This window comes from Gouania willdenowi, chromosome 16, assembly GCF_900634775.1.
Source record: "Gouania willdenowi chromosome 16, fGouWil2.1, whole genome shotgun sequence".
Lineage (NCBI taxonomy): Eukaryota > Metazoa > Chordata > Actinopteri > Blenniiformes > Gobiesocidae > Gouania > Gouania willdenowi.
This window is the reverse complement of record NC_041059.1, coordinates 38152314-38170048: the sequence shown is the minus strand read 5'-3', so window position 1 is coordinate 38170048 and position 17735 is coordinate 38152314. Positions and strand designations below refer to the sequence as shown.

At 38.0% G+C, this 17735-nt stretch overlaps 1 protein-coding gene across 4 annotated transcripts in view; it reads right to left on the bottom strand.

Moving 5' to 3' along the window:
* Positions 1 to 17735, bottom strand: part of LOC114477613 (beta-1,4-galactosyltransferase 3-like) — a 31366-nt gene that overhangs the window by 727 nt on the left and 12904 nt on the right. The window contains exons 5-6 of one of the 4 annotated variants that reach the window (XM_028470034.1): positions 10439 to 10561; positions 10263 to 10305 (exon numbers count right to left, since the gene is read on the bottom strand). In XM_028470034.1, the coding sequence (XP_028325835.1) occupies positions 10263 to 10305; positions 10439 to 10561 (166 nt within the window). Of the gene's footprint in view, positions 1 to 10200; positions 10306 to 10438; positions 10562 to 17735 lie in introns of all 4 variants that reach the window. The other 3 variants (XM_028470033.1, XM_028470035.1, XM_028470036.1) reach the window with 3 other exon arrangements.

The following is a 17735-nucleotide window of genomic DNA, read 5'->3' as shown; positions in this document are numbered from 1 at the left end:
TAGCGTATTACTCATATTAACGTACTACATACTAGCATACTACTCACACGAATGCACTACACTACTGTACTGCTCATACTAATGTACTACTCATACTAACGTACTACACACTACTGTACTTCTCATACTAATGCACTACACACAACCGTAGTATTCACGCTAACGTACTACTCATACTAAGGATGACATCAAAATTAATATGTAGCGCGTTCATATTAGATGGTATAAAAAGATTAAATAGGTGAGAAATACTCAGATAAATATTATATGGTGACATTTTTTAAGTGTGCACGGTGGGCACACTAGTCATACTCAACCATCCCATGATGCATTGCAAGCGGAATGGCTTCAAGCTTAAAGTCAAACATCTTCTTTTCAAAATAAAAGCATCTCTTCTTGTCTTCCATTTATTTTTTAATGCTTTTGTAAATAGGGATCCTGTTTTAAAGTTAACAGAACATTGTGTCAGTAGCACAATAGAGAGTCTGAAAATCTCTGAAATGTCAGCATGAAATGTGTTTCTGTGAGTTTTATGGATCAAATGAGTACATATTATTCTACTCGGTCACTTTCTCACTTAAAATGTTTTATGAACTTTCAAAGGTGGAGAATCAACAGAGTTATTTAGCCTCAGTGTGCTTTAGGTTTTTGTCGAATATTTGAAATGCATCCTGGGAAAGTTGGATGCTTACTTACTTACAGCGGGAATGCTCATCATCCTAATAATATAGTGTAGTGCCATCAGTCAGTTAGGCCTGCACATTTTAAGTCTATAATTTTGAGTCAAATACAACAATGATTTACGTTTATTTAAATAACATTTTCGTTTTTATAACATTAATGTAATTAAGAATAACTTTCTAAAGAACTTTTCTGTTATTACCGAGGTGGAACTAATGTTCTGTGTGCAGTTGGGGGTGGGACATTTTTGTGAGTTACGTTCTTTACCTAGCCACTGGAGGCAGAGCACACACGAGGCAAAGAGCACATGAAAGATTCATCTCAGGAAGATGTTCGAGTGATTCTGTGCATCAGTGAAGACTCCTACAGTTGTGAAGTTATATTTACCCCCTTTGGTTAATGCGGCCAATGAGGTAAATTGTTTGCATTTTTTGTTGTTTCTATATTATAACCTACTTGTAACTAATTGGTAATAAGTTTATGTTTAAGATAATAAGCTAATAGGCTGAGCTAATGACTTTCATGACAACACGATTCACATGACAATTGCAATTAATGTTATCAAGCTACATTGTGTGAATATGTTGATTTGTGTTTGTGATACAGTATGTTTTTGATGATTATTCTCTATGAGAATGCTCTCTCATTTTATTATTTGTGTATTTTGTTTAGTTATCACGGCATTATTGATGCATGAAGATGGTAATAAATGCCTGTAGCTCAAAGGACACCTTGGTTTCGTGATTTCAACTGGAGGGGAGTAACAGTGAGAACTCAGCCTGCTCGACGTGAGGTGAAAAGAATACACACCACCTGCCCGCGACGGAGCTGTAAGCAAGATTCCAACAGTGTCATCGCAGTCAAGCATCAAAGACTGTACGTACATCGGCAACCTAAACGAGCGGCAAGCTGAGTTCATGAGCACTACCTGGTTAATCCAACAACAAGTAATACATTTAAAACAAGTTAAATGTTAAAGAAGTGGGATAGCCTCATCAACTGCTTTAAAGGAACTCTTTAAGTGCTAAAGGTGTGAAGTATTCATTCTGCTGTCATGTACATGTTTCTATGTTCAAGTGCTAATTGCTGATTTCACATCATTATTTACCAACAAGTAATTTTTAAGTGAATGTCACATTTTTAAAGGGATAATCACCATATTTTAAGTCATTGATATGATTTGCATTGTGTTTAAGAGAAGTGCTCTGTAATTCATTTGAGGTAAACATAAGTTAATTTGCATTGAGAAAAAGGTTACGTAGTAACATTCAAGCCAAGCTAGTTAAGTAAGCTGATTGTAGTAACATTTAAGGTCCAAGCAACTGTACAAATGATCAATTCCTCATCCAGCTCTGCAGAAGCCTGATAACGATCCTTATAATTTGAATCAGGTGTGTTGGAAGAGGGAAACATCTAAAACATGCTGGATAGTGGCCCTCGAGGACCGGAATTGGACACCCCTGGCTTAAGCAGTAACAGTGAAGCTGCAGAGTTACAGCAGCAGTTTAAAAACCTTGACAATGAACCTTTAGACACAAACCCACCAAAAGAGGCTGAGGTAGGTTTAAGTACACACACTGTCCCAGAAGAATTACGAAGAAGCCGGAGAACCTGAAAGCTCACTGAAAAGGGTCAAGAACTCCAAGAGAGTAAATCTAAGAGGCTTCAGCGTTGCTTCAGAACTAGTTATGACAAATGGAAAGGCCTGGCTGTGTGCCAAGAAAACACTAGATGGACCTCTCTCCAATGAGATCCTAGATGACCTAATGACTACCATCCTCAGTTCATCAGCAGATGTAAAACAAGTTTATGAAGACTTACGTCGATGCATTACCCGTGATGGAGAGACCCGCCGCTGAGTAGACACTTGTCATGCTGTCTCAAGACAGATCTTGGATTATGCCTGGAGTTGTCAGGAAGGAAAGACAATGCTAAAGAAGCTTGTAAGGAACAAAGATGCTGGACTGAGACAGACTTTGTGTTGTCATCTGCAGCATCAAGTTATTGTTCAAGCACTCCAAGGTCAGCAAACAGTTCAAGTACAAGATCAAGACGTTCAAGCCTATCCTCTACAAAGAAAAAAGAAGCCGTAGCAGAGCTAGCCACTACTCAAGCCACTTTGAAGGTCTTACAAGAAATGGAACGTGAGAATCAAGAGCTTGAAAACCTTGAAGCTGAGAACAGACAGAGGCTTGCACTACAAGAAGAAGAAAATGCTGCACGACAAAAAGTATTAGAAGAAAAGCGCAGACAGATAGATCACTTAGAGACAGTTGAGAAGATGAATGCCATGCATTTACAATCTGATATGATGACACAAACTAACCCAAGTGGGCAGTATGCTACTAACACTCATCAAGATGATAGCACTATAGCCCTTGCCAAAGCAATAGCAGAGTCGATTAATGCAAGTCGTCTCCCAGTACCAGAGCCTTCTGTCTTCAGTGGAAACCCACTGAGATACAAAGACTGGAAAATGTCTTTTGAAACTTTGATAGGCAGGAAGAACATTCCAGTAAATAAGAAGGTCAATTATCTTTGCAAGTACAGTATGTTGGTGGACCCTCAAAGTAAGCCAATGAGAGTTATTTTCTCATAGGTACAGATGCAGCCTACTATTCAGCATGGAATATTCTTGAAGAAAGGTATGGAAGTTCCTTTGTAATTGCTAAAGCCTTCAGGGATAAGCTCACTTCATGGCCAAAGATAGGACCAAAGGATAGTGTTGAACTCAAGGAGTTCTCAGATTTCCTTCGAGGCTGTCAAGCAGCAATGCCTCAGATTAAAAGTCTCGAAGTCCTGAATGACTGTGGTGAAAACCAAAGAATGCTCACCAAGCTTCCTGATTGACAGCCAGATGGAACAGAAAGGTCATTGAGGTTGAAGAAACTACTCAAACATCCCCAAGCTTCAGTCAGTTCATTGAGTTTGTCACAAGGGAAGCCAAGATAGCCTGTAACCCAGTGACTTATCTCAACGCTCTAAAGTCTGCTGATGTTGAAAAGGTGAAGACATCAAAGACTCAAAGTATTGGTGTAAATGGACTTGATTTGGTAAATGGACTTGATTTTATATAGCGCTTTATCACCACACTGAAGCAGTCTCAAAGCGCTTTACATATCAGCTCATTCACCCAATCACTCTCACATTCACACACCAGTGGGACAGGACTGCCATGCAAGGCGCTAGTCGACCACTGGGAGCAACTTAGGGTTCAGTGTCTTGCCCAAGGACACTTCGACACATAGTCAGGTACTGGGATCGAACCCCCAACCTCTCGATCAGAAGACGACCCTCTACCACCTGAGCCACGGTCGTGTAAAGGTGCTGGCAAGCAGCTCAGAAGAAAACACAGATACTAAAGTGTGCTTTTTGTGAGAAGTCAAATCATGGAATTCACACATGTTGAAAGTTCATGGACATGTCGATCGCAGAAAGAGTCAAGTTTGTGCAAACAAAGAAATTGTGCTTTGGTTGTTTGAAAACATGACACTTTTCAACAAAATGTGAAGGAAGAAGTATCTGCGGCACATGTAAAAGGAAGCACCCAACATGTTTACACGAAGATCGTGTAAAGGATGACAAAAAGAAAGAACGATGTGAGGATGAAAGTAAAGAGAGTGGAAATCACTGAAAGGAGAAAGAAAGGTCAAAGGAAAAGACAGAATCTGAACAGGCCAATGGAATCTCAAATGAAGCTATATCCAATCGAGTGGTGCAAAACATGAATAGTACTTACACGTCCACAGTAATGCCAGTATGGTTGTCCACAACAGGCAACCCAGAGAATAAAGTTCTTGTCTATGCACTTCTTGACAACCAAAGTGACATCACTTTTATCTTGCAAGAAAAAGCGGAAGCGCTAGACACACAGAAGGAGCCTGTGCAATTAAAACTCTCCACATTGGTATCCAGAAGTACAGTTGTAGCAAGTCAGAAGTTAACTGGGCTGTAGGCTGACACCCCACCCTTTACCCCACCATGGTCAATCTGCACCACCCATCCCTCCTCGACGATACCAGGCTCAGGATCACTCTTCTCCTCAGGCCAGCTGTGTTCATCTTAGAGCGACACAGGTCTGATGTGTGCTGGGTCCGGACTGCAATAGCTCTATTTTTAGGAACAACCAGAAAAAGTCAGGGCCCTATGGAGGTAATGCAGCTTCTTTAATTCCTGTGGTGACAGGTAACACAGGTAAAATTGTGAAATTAAAGAAAAGCAAAAAGCTTTATAGAGATAAAAATTTGACTCCTATAACATGTCATCCAAAAAGTCCACCAGTGTCTCCAGTAAAGTCTTTAAAATTAGCTCTTCTTAATGTTAGATCTCTTGTTAACAAGTCACTAATAATTAATGATTTTATTTTGACACATCACTTGGACTTTTTATTTCTTAATGAAACATGGTTGAATGATGGTATCAGTAATACTATTCTCAATGAAAGTGCACCACAAGACTTTATTTATTTAAATAAGTGTCGTACTTGCAGGAAAGGTGGTGGAGTTGCTGCCATTTTTAAATCAATATTTCAGTGCAAAGAAATAATATTTGGGGATTTTATCTCCTTTGAATATATGTCATTCTTACTGAAGGGTGATTCAAGAGTTCTGTTTTTAGTCGTTTATAGACCCCCAAAATATTCTGGAGAATTCATGGATGAGTTTGCTGAACTGCTGTCAGTTGTATGCACTGAATACAACTTTTTAATAATAACAGGTGACTTAAATATTCATGTAGACAATAACATGGACAATACTGCCAAAGAACTGTATGCTTTAATGGATACTTTTGGTCGTACACAACATGTGACTGGTCCGACACACACTCAAGGTCACACTTTGGATCTGGTTATCTCTAAAGGTGTTGATATCTCTGCTGTTGATGTAAGAGACTTAGCTCTATTTGATCATTTCTGTGTCTTTTTTGACCTAGAGACTGTAACATCTGTTCCCCCTAGTTATGTGTGTTTAAAGAAAAGGTACATAAATGAGAACACAAGTGCACAGTTTATGGAAGCCATAGCAATGACACCAACATTGAGTGCTGAGACAGTTGATGATCTTCTGGATGAGTATAATAGAAATGTCTGTAATGTCATAGATGTGGTGGCTCCAATCAAAACTAAGAGAAAACCAAACACACAGAAAACACCTTGGAGGAGGACTGAGATAATGCAGAATTTGAAATCTGACTGTAGAAGAGCTGAGCGTAAATGGAGATCAACAAAACTCCAAATTCATCTAGAACTGTACAAAATAAGTCTGCGAAAATTCAATGATGGCTTGTTCAAAGCAAGGCAGCAATACTTTTCTGAAATTATTGCCAAAAATGTCAACAACTCTCGCACGTTGTTTTCTGTAATTGAAAAGCTCACAACTCCCCCAGATCAGATAGCCCCTGAATTACTGTCAGCTGGAAAATGCAATGAATTTGCTGTATATTTCAATGAAAAAATGCAATCAATAAGGTCAAACATCAGAACAAACCAGCAAAATCACAAAAAGCTTGAACAGCTTCAACCACTGAGGGATGAGTCAACTACAATGTCAGAGTTTATTACAGTGAACCCAAAAGCAATAGAGGAGACTGTTCAGCAGCTGAATCCATCAACGTGTTGCCTTGACACAATACCCTCAAACTTCTTCAAAACTGTTGTAAAGTCAATTGTCACTGATTTGTGTCAGATAATTAACTGCTCATTCCAATCAGGCACCGTACCAAAATCCCTGAAAGTAGCTGCTGTGAAACCGCTGTTAAAAAAGAGAACACTGGATGCCTCTATACTGGCTAACTATAGACCAATCAGCAACCTTCCATTCATGGCCAAGATCATTGAGAAGGTGGTCTTCAACCAACTGAGTCAATTCTTAACATTCAACAAAATATTTGATAAATTTCAGTCAGGTTTTCGTTCTCATCACAGCACTGAAACTGCTCTTATCAAAGTGATCAATGACATAAGGTTGAACACTGATTCAGGAAAAGTATCTGTTCTCATTCTGTTGGATCTAAGTGCTGCATTTGACACTGTAGATCATACAATTTTGTTGCACAGATTGCAAACATGGGTTGGACTAAATGGAAAAGTAATGCAATGGTTTAAGTCCTACTTGGAGGAGCGAAGCTATTTTGTAAGCATTGGAAACTTTGAATCTGACAGATTACCAATGTCCTGTGGGGTTCCTCAGGGATCTGTTCTTGGACCCCTTCTGTTTAGCCTTTACATGCTTCCTTTAGGACAAATTTTACAGAACTGTAAGGTTGATTATCAGAGCTATGCAGATGACACACAACTATATCTATCACTGAACCCAGATGACCATGGTCCCATTGAGGTGTTGTGTGACTGTTTAGAAAAAGTAAACTGCTGGATGAGTGAAAACTTCCTTCAACTAAACCATGACAAGACGGAGGTGATTGTCTTTGGTAACAAGGAAAAGAGGACTGCTGTCAGCAATTATCTTGAGTCTCGATCTTTAAAAGCTAAAGACCAAGTCAAAAACCTTGGTGTTCTGATTGACTCAGATCTTACATTCAGCAGTCAGATCAAATCTATCACAAAAACAGCCTTCTACCACCTAAAGAACATCTCCAGAGTGAAAGGTTTAATGGCTCAGAAAGATCAGGAGAAACTGGTACATGCTTTTATCTCCAGCAGACTGGACTATTGTAATGGTCTTCTGACAGGAATCCCCCAAAAGAGCATCAAACAGCTACAGCTGGTTCAGAACGCTGCAGCTCGGGTCTTAACCAGAACAAAGAGGTCAGAGCACATTACTCCAGTTTTAAAGTCTTTACACTGGCTCCCAGTCAGCCTCAGAATAGACTTTAAAGTTCTGCTGCTGGTGTATAAATCTGTGAATGGGTTTGGTCCAGAATACATCAGTGACATGTTAGTCAGGTATGAACCCAGCAGGTCTCTCAGATCTATGGACACAGATCAGATAGTGGAGCCCAGAGTTCACAGTAAACATGGTGATGCTGCTTTTAGTTGTTATGCTGCAAAGAAGTGGAACAAACTGCCAGCGGAGCTGAAGTCAGCATCCAATGTGAACATTTTTAAATCAAAGTTAAAGGCACTTTTTTTCTCTACTGCATATGATTGAGAGAGAGACTTTTTGTCATGTTGTTGATGTAATGATGATTTTACTGATGATTTTAATTGATTTTACTGATTTTACTGATGATTTTAAATGTTCTTATTGATTTTAAACAATTGAATGTTTTATCATGTAAAGCACATTGAGTTGCCTTGTGTATGAAATGCGCTATATAAATAAATTTGCCTTGCCTTGCCTTGCCCTAGGTGAGAGGCTTTTATTCGTCAAAGAAAATTGCTCTCACAGTAACCTTTTGAAGAGAGTTTATCCCTGTCAATTTGAGCCATATTCCTACACCTAAAACAGCAAGAGCATGGCCATACCTGGAGCACCTCCAGAATACATCAGTGACATGTTAGTCAGGTATGAACCCAGCAGGTCTCTCAGATCTATGGACACAGATCAGATAGTGGAGCCCAGAGTTCACAGTAAACATGGTGATGCTGCTTTTAGTTGTTATGCTGCAAAGAAGTGGAACAAACTGCCAGCGGAGCTGAAGTCAGCATCCAATGTGAACATTTTTAAATCAAAGTTAAAGGCACTTTTTTTCTCTACTGCATATGATTGAGAGAGAGACTTTTTGTCATGTTGTTGATGTAATGATGATTTTACTGATGATTTTAATTGATTTTACTGATTTTACTGATGATTTTAAATGTTCTTATTGATTTTAAACAATTGAATGTTTTATCATGTAAAGCACATTGAGTTGCCTTGTGTATGAAATGCGCTATATAAATAAATTTGCCTTGCCTTGCCTTGCCCTAGGTGAGAGGCTTTTATTCGTCAAAGAAAATTGCTCTCACAGTAACCTTTTGAAGAGAGTTTATCCCTGTCAATTTGAGCCATATTCCTACACCTAAAACAGCAAGAGCATGGCCATACCTGGAGCACCTAGCCGAAGAGATTGCTCCTTTAATTGAATGTGACATCGGATTACTCATAGGTTACAATTGTTCCCAAGCCCTGCTACCCCGAGAAGTTGTGTCAGGACAGGATAATGAGCCTTTTGCTCAAAAAACAGATCTTGGCTGTAGTATAGTTGGCTGTGCCAATCCCTGTGTCGACTATGGTGATGCAATTGGAAGCAGCCACACAGATGTTGTGAGACAAGTGACACCATACCTTGAGTCGCCTGCGACTCTTGCAAGTGAAGTTCGATACATATGCCTGACAGAAGTCAAGGAATTATTCACTCCACCAGATGTGTTAAAGGTGCTAAAATCAGACTTCAATGAAAAGGCTTCTGAGGACGCTCACTTCTCTCAAGAGGATCTTCGCTTTATCTCAATAAAGGAAGAAGAAAATCCTGCTGATCACGCGTCAAGGGGCCTCAAGGCAAAAGAGTTAATTGCATCCAACTGGTTTACTGATCCAGAATTTCTCTGGAATGAGGAGCTTCCAAGCGGAAATATTAAGGTGGGAGACATTTAAGTTGATGACCCAGAAGTTCGTAAGGTCTTTGTGCACACAACAGAAGATTCACTGCTCAATCGTTTCATGAAGTTCTCCAGTTGGACGAGGTTGGTCAAAGCCATCGCCAGACTCAAAATAAAAGTCAGAGAACTAAAAGGGTTGGCTTCAAGAACCAATGAAGCTACAAGTCTTGAGGAGAGAAAGAGTGCAGAACTGACTATCAGTTAGGCCTGCACATTTTAAGTTTATCATTTTGAGTCAAATATAACAATGATTTACGTTTATTAAAATAATATTTTTGTTTTATAACATTAATGTAATTAAGAATAACTTTCTAAATAACTTTTTTGTTATTACCGAGGTGGAACTAATGTTCTGTGTGCAGTTGGGGGTGGGACATTTTTGTGAGTTACGTTCTTTACCTAGCCACTGGAGGCAGAGCACACACGAGGCAAAGAGCACATGAAAGATTCATCTCAGGAAGATGTTCGAGTGATTCTGTGCATCAGTGAAGACTCCTACATTTGTGAAGTTTCTTTTACCCCCTTTGGTTAATGCGGCCAATGAGGTAAATTGTTTGCATTTTTTGTTGTTTCTGTATTATAACCTACTTGTAGCTAATTGCTATTATGTTTATGTTTAAGATGATAAGCTAATAGGCTGAGCTAATGACTTTCATGACAACACGATTCACATGACAATTGCAATTAATGTTATCAAGCTACATTGTGTGAATATGTTGATTTGTGTTTGTGATACAGTATGTTTTTGATGATTATTCTCTATGAGAATGCTCTCTCATTTTATTATTTGTGTATTTTGTTTAGTTATCACGGCATTATTGATGCATGAAGATGGTAATAAATGCCTGTAGCTCAAAGGACACCTTGGTTTCGTGATTTCAACTGGAGGGGAGTAACATATAGTAAACAGTATATCATCGAGTGTGTAGTACGTTGGTATACGTTTGACACGTTTTCTCATCATACAGGAAGTGAGTCACCTCTTTGTGTTGGCATTGTTTCCTTTGTCCAGCTTGTGTTTGATCATTTTGTAGCGTCCCACCTTCAAAGACGGACGACTGATGGACATCCCGGCCAAAGAGACTCTGTGGAGACACACACAGGACCATGCTGGTCATGTTGTTAAACGTCTGTTGTTTCCTTATTGTGTGACTGTAAGTGATCTGATCAGAGGTCATAATGTGATGGCTAATCAATGTGTGTGTGTGTGTGTCTGACCTGTCTCCGATGTCATCGTCCTCGCCCCCCCACCCCCAGTAGTTGTTGGGGAATCCGTTCATCTTCAGGTAATGCAGCGGACTCAGCGCGGTCACGCCTCCAAAGACCTTTTTGTACGGAAGCCTGAAAAGGTCAAAAAGGTTCTTCAGCTGAAGGTTTGACCAGCTCTAACCACCAGGGGGCACATGTTACATAGCTGACGTGCTCTAAATCAGGGGTTCCCAAACTTTTTGTGCCCAAGGCACACCAAAGGACAAGTAAAAATCTGAAGGCACACCTATTGTGACGGGCAACCGTACAAGAAAGCACTCCAATTTCCCTCTCGCTGTTTTTATGTTTTGATGTTGTCCTACAGCCTTTGTCACAGTCTTGTAAATCTCGCCTGCGCAACCGCGGGAACAGCGAAATACTGATTGCATTCTCTCTCTCTTTTTTTTATATTGTTTTTTTTTGAAGAATTGTTGTCAGGTATAGAGTTTGCCCCTGTATTATGAAATGAGTGCATACGAATTAGTAAATGAAAATATAATTATTTTTGTGTAGTTGTATATTGCAGTATAAATGTATATTTTAAACTTTTTTTTTAATTAAATCAATGCAAGTAAGTAATCTGTAAAATTAGGCATTAACCAAACAGAAAACTAGGTCTACTTTCATAACCTGAAACCTTTTTCCTTATGTTTATATCAAATGTAACAATTTCTTAATAGAAATACTTTTATATTATACTATTTTCATACATAAATTAAATATTTTCACTCTGAATTTTATTAAAAAGATATTTGCTATATTTTAAATACTAACTTATTTTAGCCCTTGAATACATAAACAAGTTTAAACACATTTTAAACAATTTTCCTCTTCTCATATTAACAACTTCATTAACACAGCAAATTAATTGAGCAAATTAATTATACAATGATGAGATCACATTTCAGGCTGATCGCCGGAACAGTATGGTTGTCACAAAATCCCAAGGCACACCAGTGTGCCACGGCCCACCATTTTGGAACCACTGCTCTATATGATCCAGGTTACATGTTGGTGCTTCACTTGTGATGGTGATCATTATAACTAGTTACGCATCACTGCACATTTGCATATTTGCAACATTACTAAAAAAATGTTATTTAAAGCAGGGATTCTCAACTGGTGGTTCGGGACCCAAAAGTGGGTCGCGGACCTGTACTGGGTGGGTCGCGGACAGCTTGTCAAAAAGAAATAAATATTTAAACTCTCTCAGGTTGGGTTGGGAAATAAACTTTTCTTTTGACAGGCCTGTTGTGAAATGCTTGTTGCACAGGCAAATATATAAATTTATGTTTAAAAAAAAAAAGATTCTATAGATTAGTAAGATTAAATTTGGTTAATTGAATTGTTACAAAAAAAAAGAAAAAAAAAGTGGGTCGCGATTTAATGACGGTGGCAAAATTGGGTCGCAGGGTGAGACCAGTTGAGAACCACTGCTTTAAAGAGTACCTGCAGTAGAAATGTATATATATATATATATATATATAAGGTTTAATGTATTAGCAATAAACAAAATATGTGCACCGTTTTATTAAACAAAACACATTAAAATGACTTTTTAGAAGTATTTTATACCTTGGAGAGGTAAACTATGGGGAGCCGCCATCTTGGACAGAATATGACGCAAATTTGTTGCTCAATGTTAGCTGTTGCTGGACAACAGTTGTTCGTCAGTCCAGTTTCTGAACAATGGTTGCTATAACAACAAGAGAAAAATCCTACAGAAACATTTTTTTTGTCTCCAAACCAAATAATGACACTATGTCAAAGGTATCCAGACGTTGGCTTCATAATATAAATACAGAATACACACGTTTATGTTCAGACCAAATTTGGTGGTATGTGAGGACCACTTCAAGCCAAGCTGCTATGAGAGGGACCTGGGGGCAAAGCTAATAGGCTAAGCTAATGGGTACAAAGCCAAAGTTATGTCTAACATCAGACTCGGCCTGACAGAATTCCTTCACAGAAAGTCCTTCCATGCAGCTTGTAAATGTACTTATTCAGAGCACTACTACGTTTCTTCTTACAGGGGATACTATAGGTCATAGGTGGGCAAACTACGACCCACGGGCCACATCCAGTCCGTTGGTCTTTTTAATCCGGCCCGCCGAAGCCAAAATAAACAATTAAAACACAAAATGAACCGTCTTACTCCGTCATTTATCTCAACGCCCGTGGGAACCAAATGTTCTCCGCTTACGCCCGCCCTTTTCCAGCCTCCCAGCCAATCAACACACAGAACACATGTAAGCAAAGATGAACATTGGCAGAGAAAGCTGTACGTAACAATTTTTTTTATTTATTTATTTATTCAGTTCATTTCCGACATGGTTGCAATCACAGAAATTCATTTTGACATTCAGAGCAGAATCACATTATTTTTATTTTATTTATTTATTTATTTTTGTCCTTTTGCATGCCGGAAAGGGCGACGGAAAAAAAGCATTATGCTTATCCAGATCCGTCCCCTGATTTGAACACAGATAATTTTACATCAAACCTCGTTTCTTCCCTTGTCAAACATTCTCATCTTCTTCATAAATTTCATCATTAACGTTTTTTTTTTTTTTTGTCCTTTTTTATGTGATGTGTTCTCGTCTGCAGTCATTGTTCCTGTTGTTACTCCTCTTCACTGTCCTTTTTCTCCGTATCTCCTCGAGCTTTCTTTTCCAGTCGTTGTTTACGTTCCTCCAACACTCCAAACGAAAAGTTCTTCTTCTTTCGGAGAACCTTCATATCCTCTGAGAGTCGCCTCAGCTTACGATCCATCAGAAAGGCACATGCACATACACATACCCACGTTATTAGCAGGCCAAAGATCATGACCCCTAGCAGATAGATGTCCTCCACATCTTCCACTATCAACTGGGAGAGACAGAGCATCAGGCTTCTCCCTCGTGCATCCGTGGCATATCCACTTGGGTATGTGTCCTTTGGACACGCTGGTTCGTGCTGTAGCAATTGCCTCGTCGTGAAGATTTTGTCAATGGCGCTCAATGACCAGTTGATGAGTTCCATGTCGTTGCTGTAGAGTTCGATGAAGAGTTGACTTGAGATCTGTATGTGTGTAGAAATGTCCTCCGTGTTTTCTCCTTAAATCCTTTCAGATTTATGGATTGTTGTGTCTCTGCGTCAAGGCTATTCCAGAGGTTCATGGCTCTATACACAGTACTATGTTTGCCAACGTTCGATTTAACCCTGTCTGGTCTGAACACATTATTATGTCTGAAGTCGTAGGAATTTTGATTGTATGTGAAACGTTTTTGTATTTGATGTGGTAGTTTTTTAGATGAAGCCCTAAATGCGTGTATTTGTGTGTTGTAGTGTATTATTTCTTGCAGTTTTAGGTATTTTGCCTCCACAAATAATTTGTTTGTGTGTGCGTTGTGTGGTGCTTTATGTAAAGTTCTTATAGCTTTTTTTTGTTGTTTAAATAGTGGTTCAAGATACGTTTTATAGTTATTTCCCCATATTTCGGAGCAGTAATTTAAGTGCGATGCTATGAGTGAAGAATAGATTGTTTTAAGTGATTTGGTATGTAGGATTTGTTGAAGCTTCCATAGGATGTAACTGCTTTTGGCAACTTTGTTTTTAACTATTTGTATATGTTTTTTCCAGGTCAGCTTCTCGTCCATTTTTCTCTTTCCAAATTTGATGAATTTTGTTTTACTAACGTTTAGGGCTATCTAACCATGTTTTAATTTTTGATAGTTCTTCATTTGTTGACTCTATTAGAGTTTTAATGTCTTTACCTGAGCATAGAACGGTTGTGTCATCTGCAAACAACGTTAGTTTGAGGCAATTTGTGACTTTGAAAATGTCGTTTATATATAAAATGAACAGTTTTGGCCCTAAAATTGAACCCTGTGGAACACCACATTGTATGGTTTGGCATTTTGATGTGTGTTCTTCAAAGTCAACATATTGTCTCCTGTTTGTCATATAGCTTTTAATCCATTTTAGGGCGTTGTAGTGTATTCCGTAATTTTGAAGTTTTTCTTCTAGAATATCATGATTAATTGTGTCAAAGGCTTTTTTTAGGTCCAGAAAAATTCCGAATACAAATTGTTTTTTTTCTAATGCTTCTCTTATATTCTCCGTGATGTCAATTATAGCCATTGCTGTTGAACGTCCTTTTCTAAATCCATATTGTCCTTCATGTAGTATATTGTTGTCTTCTATAAATTTGTCAAGTCTGTTCATAAACAGTTTTTCCAGAATTTTTGATAATTGTGGTAATATTGATATAGGTCGATAATTAGTAAAATTACATTTTTCTCCACCCTTGTAAATCGGTCTGATTTTTGCAATTTTCATTTTTTCTGGGAAAACACCATTCTTGAATGATAGATTGCTTATATGTGTTTATGGCGGGGTTATTTCAGCTGTTATGGTTTTTATTAAAGTCATAGTTAGATTATTAACGTCTCTGGATTTTTTTGAGGTACAAGTTGTGATTATTCTGTCCACCTCTGCTTCTGTTTCTTCTTCAAGTACAAGGTATTTATCAATGTCTTTCTTCTCATTGTCAAAATGGTTCCATTTAAATGTTGGGTGTTTATTAATCCCTTTCTCTATGTCTTTTCCAGTATTTATGAAAAAACTGTTGAGTTCTTGTGCTATTATGTTTTTATTGTATTCTTTTACATTGTTTATTATAAAGTGGTCTGTATCTTTTTCTGTGCTTTTGCGCATGGTTATGTTGTTTATAATTTCCCACAATTTTTTGTTTTTGTTTTTATTCTCTTTTAATTGTTTTTCATAGTATTCTCTTTTTTTCTCTCTTAGTAAATTATTGACTTTGTTTCTGTATTTTTTATAACGTATTTCTGCTTTTAATGTTTTTTCTGTTATATATTTTTTATATAGTATGTTTTTCTTTTTGCATACGTTGGCTATTTTCTTATTAATCCATGGTACTTTGTTAGTTCTACTTTTGATTGTTATTTGTTTCAAAGGGCAGCATTTATCGTAAATTGTCATTATTGTGTCTGTAAATGTGTCATATGCTACGTTCACATCATCTTCCTTGAAAATACTCTCCCAATGATGCCTTCACGGCCATGGGAAACCACAACACTCGTTGAATAAACTCCATGTGGAACATTAGGACTCAGTCTGTTACAATATCAGAATTATGACTGCATTCCTTTGACTTAGTCCTGTGATGCCTGACATCCTACTGGGTATGGACAGAAAATGTAAGATTAGGAAGAAAGCAGAGTAAGATTGGTCACCGCTAAAACACACCCACAAAGAAGAAGAAAAAGAAGCGGCAGAAGAACTTACTCATGGTAGAAGCGGAAACTTGGATATCTGGCCAGATAAACAGTTCTTCCACGTTGGATAATCAAAGTAAGTTGTTTGTTGATGTTTTGTTGCGGGATCACGTGGTGTCGCGTGAATACACCTGGCTCACAAGGCAGAGTAGCGCCTTGTGAGCCAGGTGGAGGTTGACGGAGCAAAACACAGCGATACACATCTACAACAATGAGTGGCCCAAAGAAAAGAAGAGTCGACAGTGAGAGCTGAGTGTTTAATAATGAATGGACAAGTAAATACTTTTCACTGAAGTCCAGTCAAAGGCTGTATGTCTAATTATTTTAAAGGAAACTGTTGCAGTTTTAAAGGAATAAAACATCCACCGTCACTTTTCCTCCAAACGTGCTGCTAATTATGCTAATAACCATTATTAACAAATTATGTTGGAGGGTTTTTTCATGCAAATACTTTTTATTTAACTGAGCTACTTTTACACACACACACACACACACACACACATATATATATATATATATATATATTGTGTGTGTGTGTGTGTATGTGAACTTTCAAGTCCCACATGTGCCCATTGCCCCCCAAATAATTCTGACAAATAACACATGTTAAAATATGTTGAACCAACAGGGAACAAGTAATATAACATTTCATAATAAATCAAAAACTAAATTAAACTCATTATCTGAATTAAAAAAAACAAAAAACAAATGTAAAAAGTGCAGTAGAAAAACAAAAAACAAAAACAAGAATAAATAAATTCAGTACAAGTATGAAATGAACTAACAGGGAACAAGTATCATCATGTTTCATAATAAAAGTACATTTCATAAATAAATCAAAACTGAAAAACTAAATGAAATTATTTACCTGCATAAAAAAACAAATGTAAAAGTACAGCAGTCCAAATATTCAGGAAACAACATAACTTTGTTTGCAATATGTGCCAAAAAGCTTAAGAAAACAAAAAAGTAAATAAATGTTTTAAATCAGATAATAAAAGTTTGTTTCTGGTTCCGCTCCACTTCACATGCTGACGTAAATCATTATGTTTGCATTTTAGTTCCAAGTTACATTTTGATCCCAGTCACATATCTAATGCAGTCTTAATTGAATGTTCTTTTAATTTCTGATACATTTTAGGATTCTAAATTTGCCTCGTAATGAATTTTATTGTCAATGAAGAAAGTGTTTTTAAGAAGATTGACATGAAACTGAAAATTTCATTCTGTCATGTCTCCATTCTCTACCACACGTTGAGAAGCACTGCTCTACTAACAGACCTGTCTCTCCTTAAATGTACAAACCTTTCTTTAGAATTGGGGATCAATTTGGGTGAAAGTTGCAAATCTGTAACGCATATGGTTGATTTGTTATGAAATTTTATAAATTTGAACTTTAGACAAGAAGAAGAAGAATGTATGTATGCATCGGGTGCTGACCTGGCCCGTCTGTCAATTTTTAAAAGTCCATGTGGCCCCTGAGCCAAAAAGTTTGCTCACCCCTGCTATAGGTGGTGTCATGGCACTAACCACATTCCCACCAGATTGTTCCCTCTTATTTCCTTGTGGCTAAATGATGAAGTGGAGGACATACTGGTTTGTTAGGGCGCTGTCAGGTGTTGATCATCAGAGGTAGTGGAGCATCATCCCGTCATTGAACAAATATCCTTTCACGCAGCTTTCATCGCAGTTGCTAGCCATATTTTTGCACTTCCAACACCTCACTACTCAGCCATGGCTCGTTTCCGCTGGTAACAACATCTCTGTCTGTTAGGCTAATTCTGATGCTGAGTGGGTGCAGGGAGGCCATCAAGAAGCCGTAAGTTGCTGAGAAAGGTGATATTTAATCCTCTCCTATCATAAAATCTGGATGCTGCACTTTATCACTGAAATAGTGGCGACACACTGCTGCTTAGCACCAAGAGCTAACAGAAAAACTACACTTTGCACAATGTAAACAGACCTGTTATCTCTCATCTCTCTAC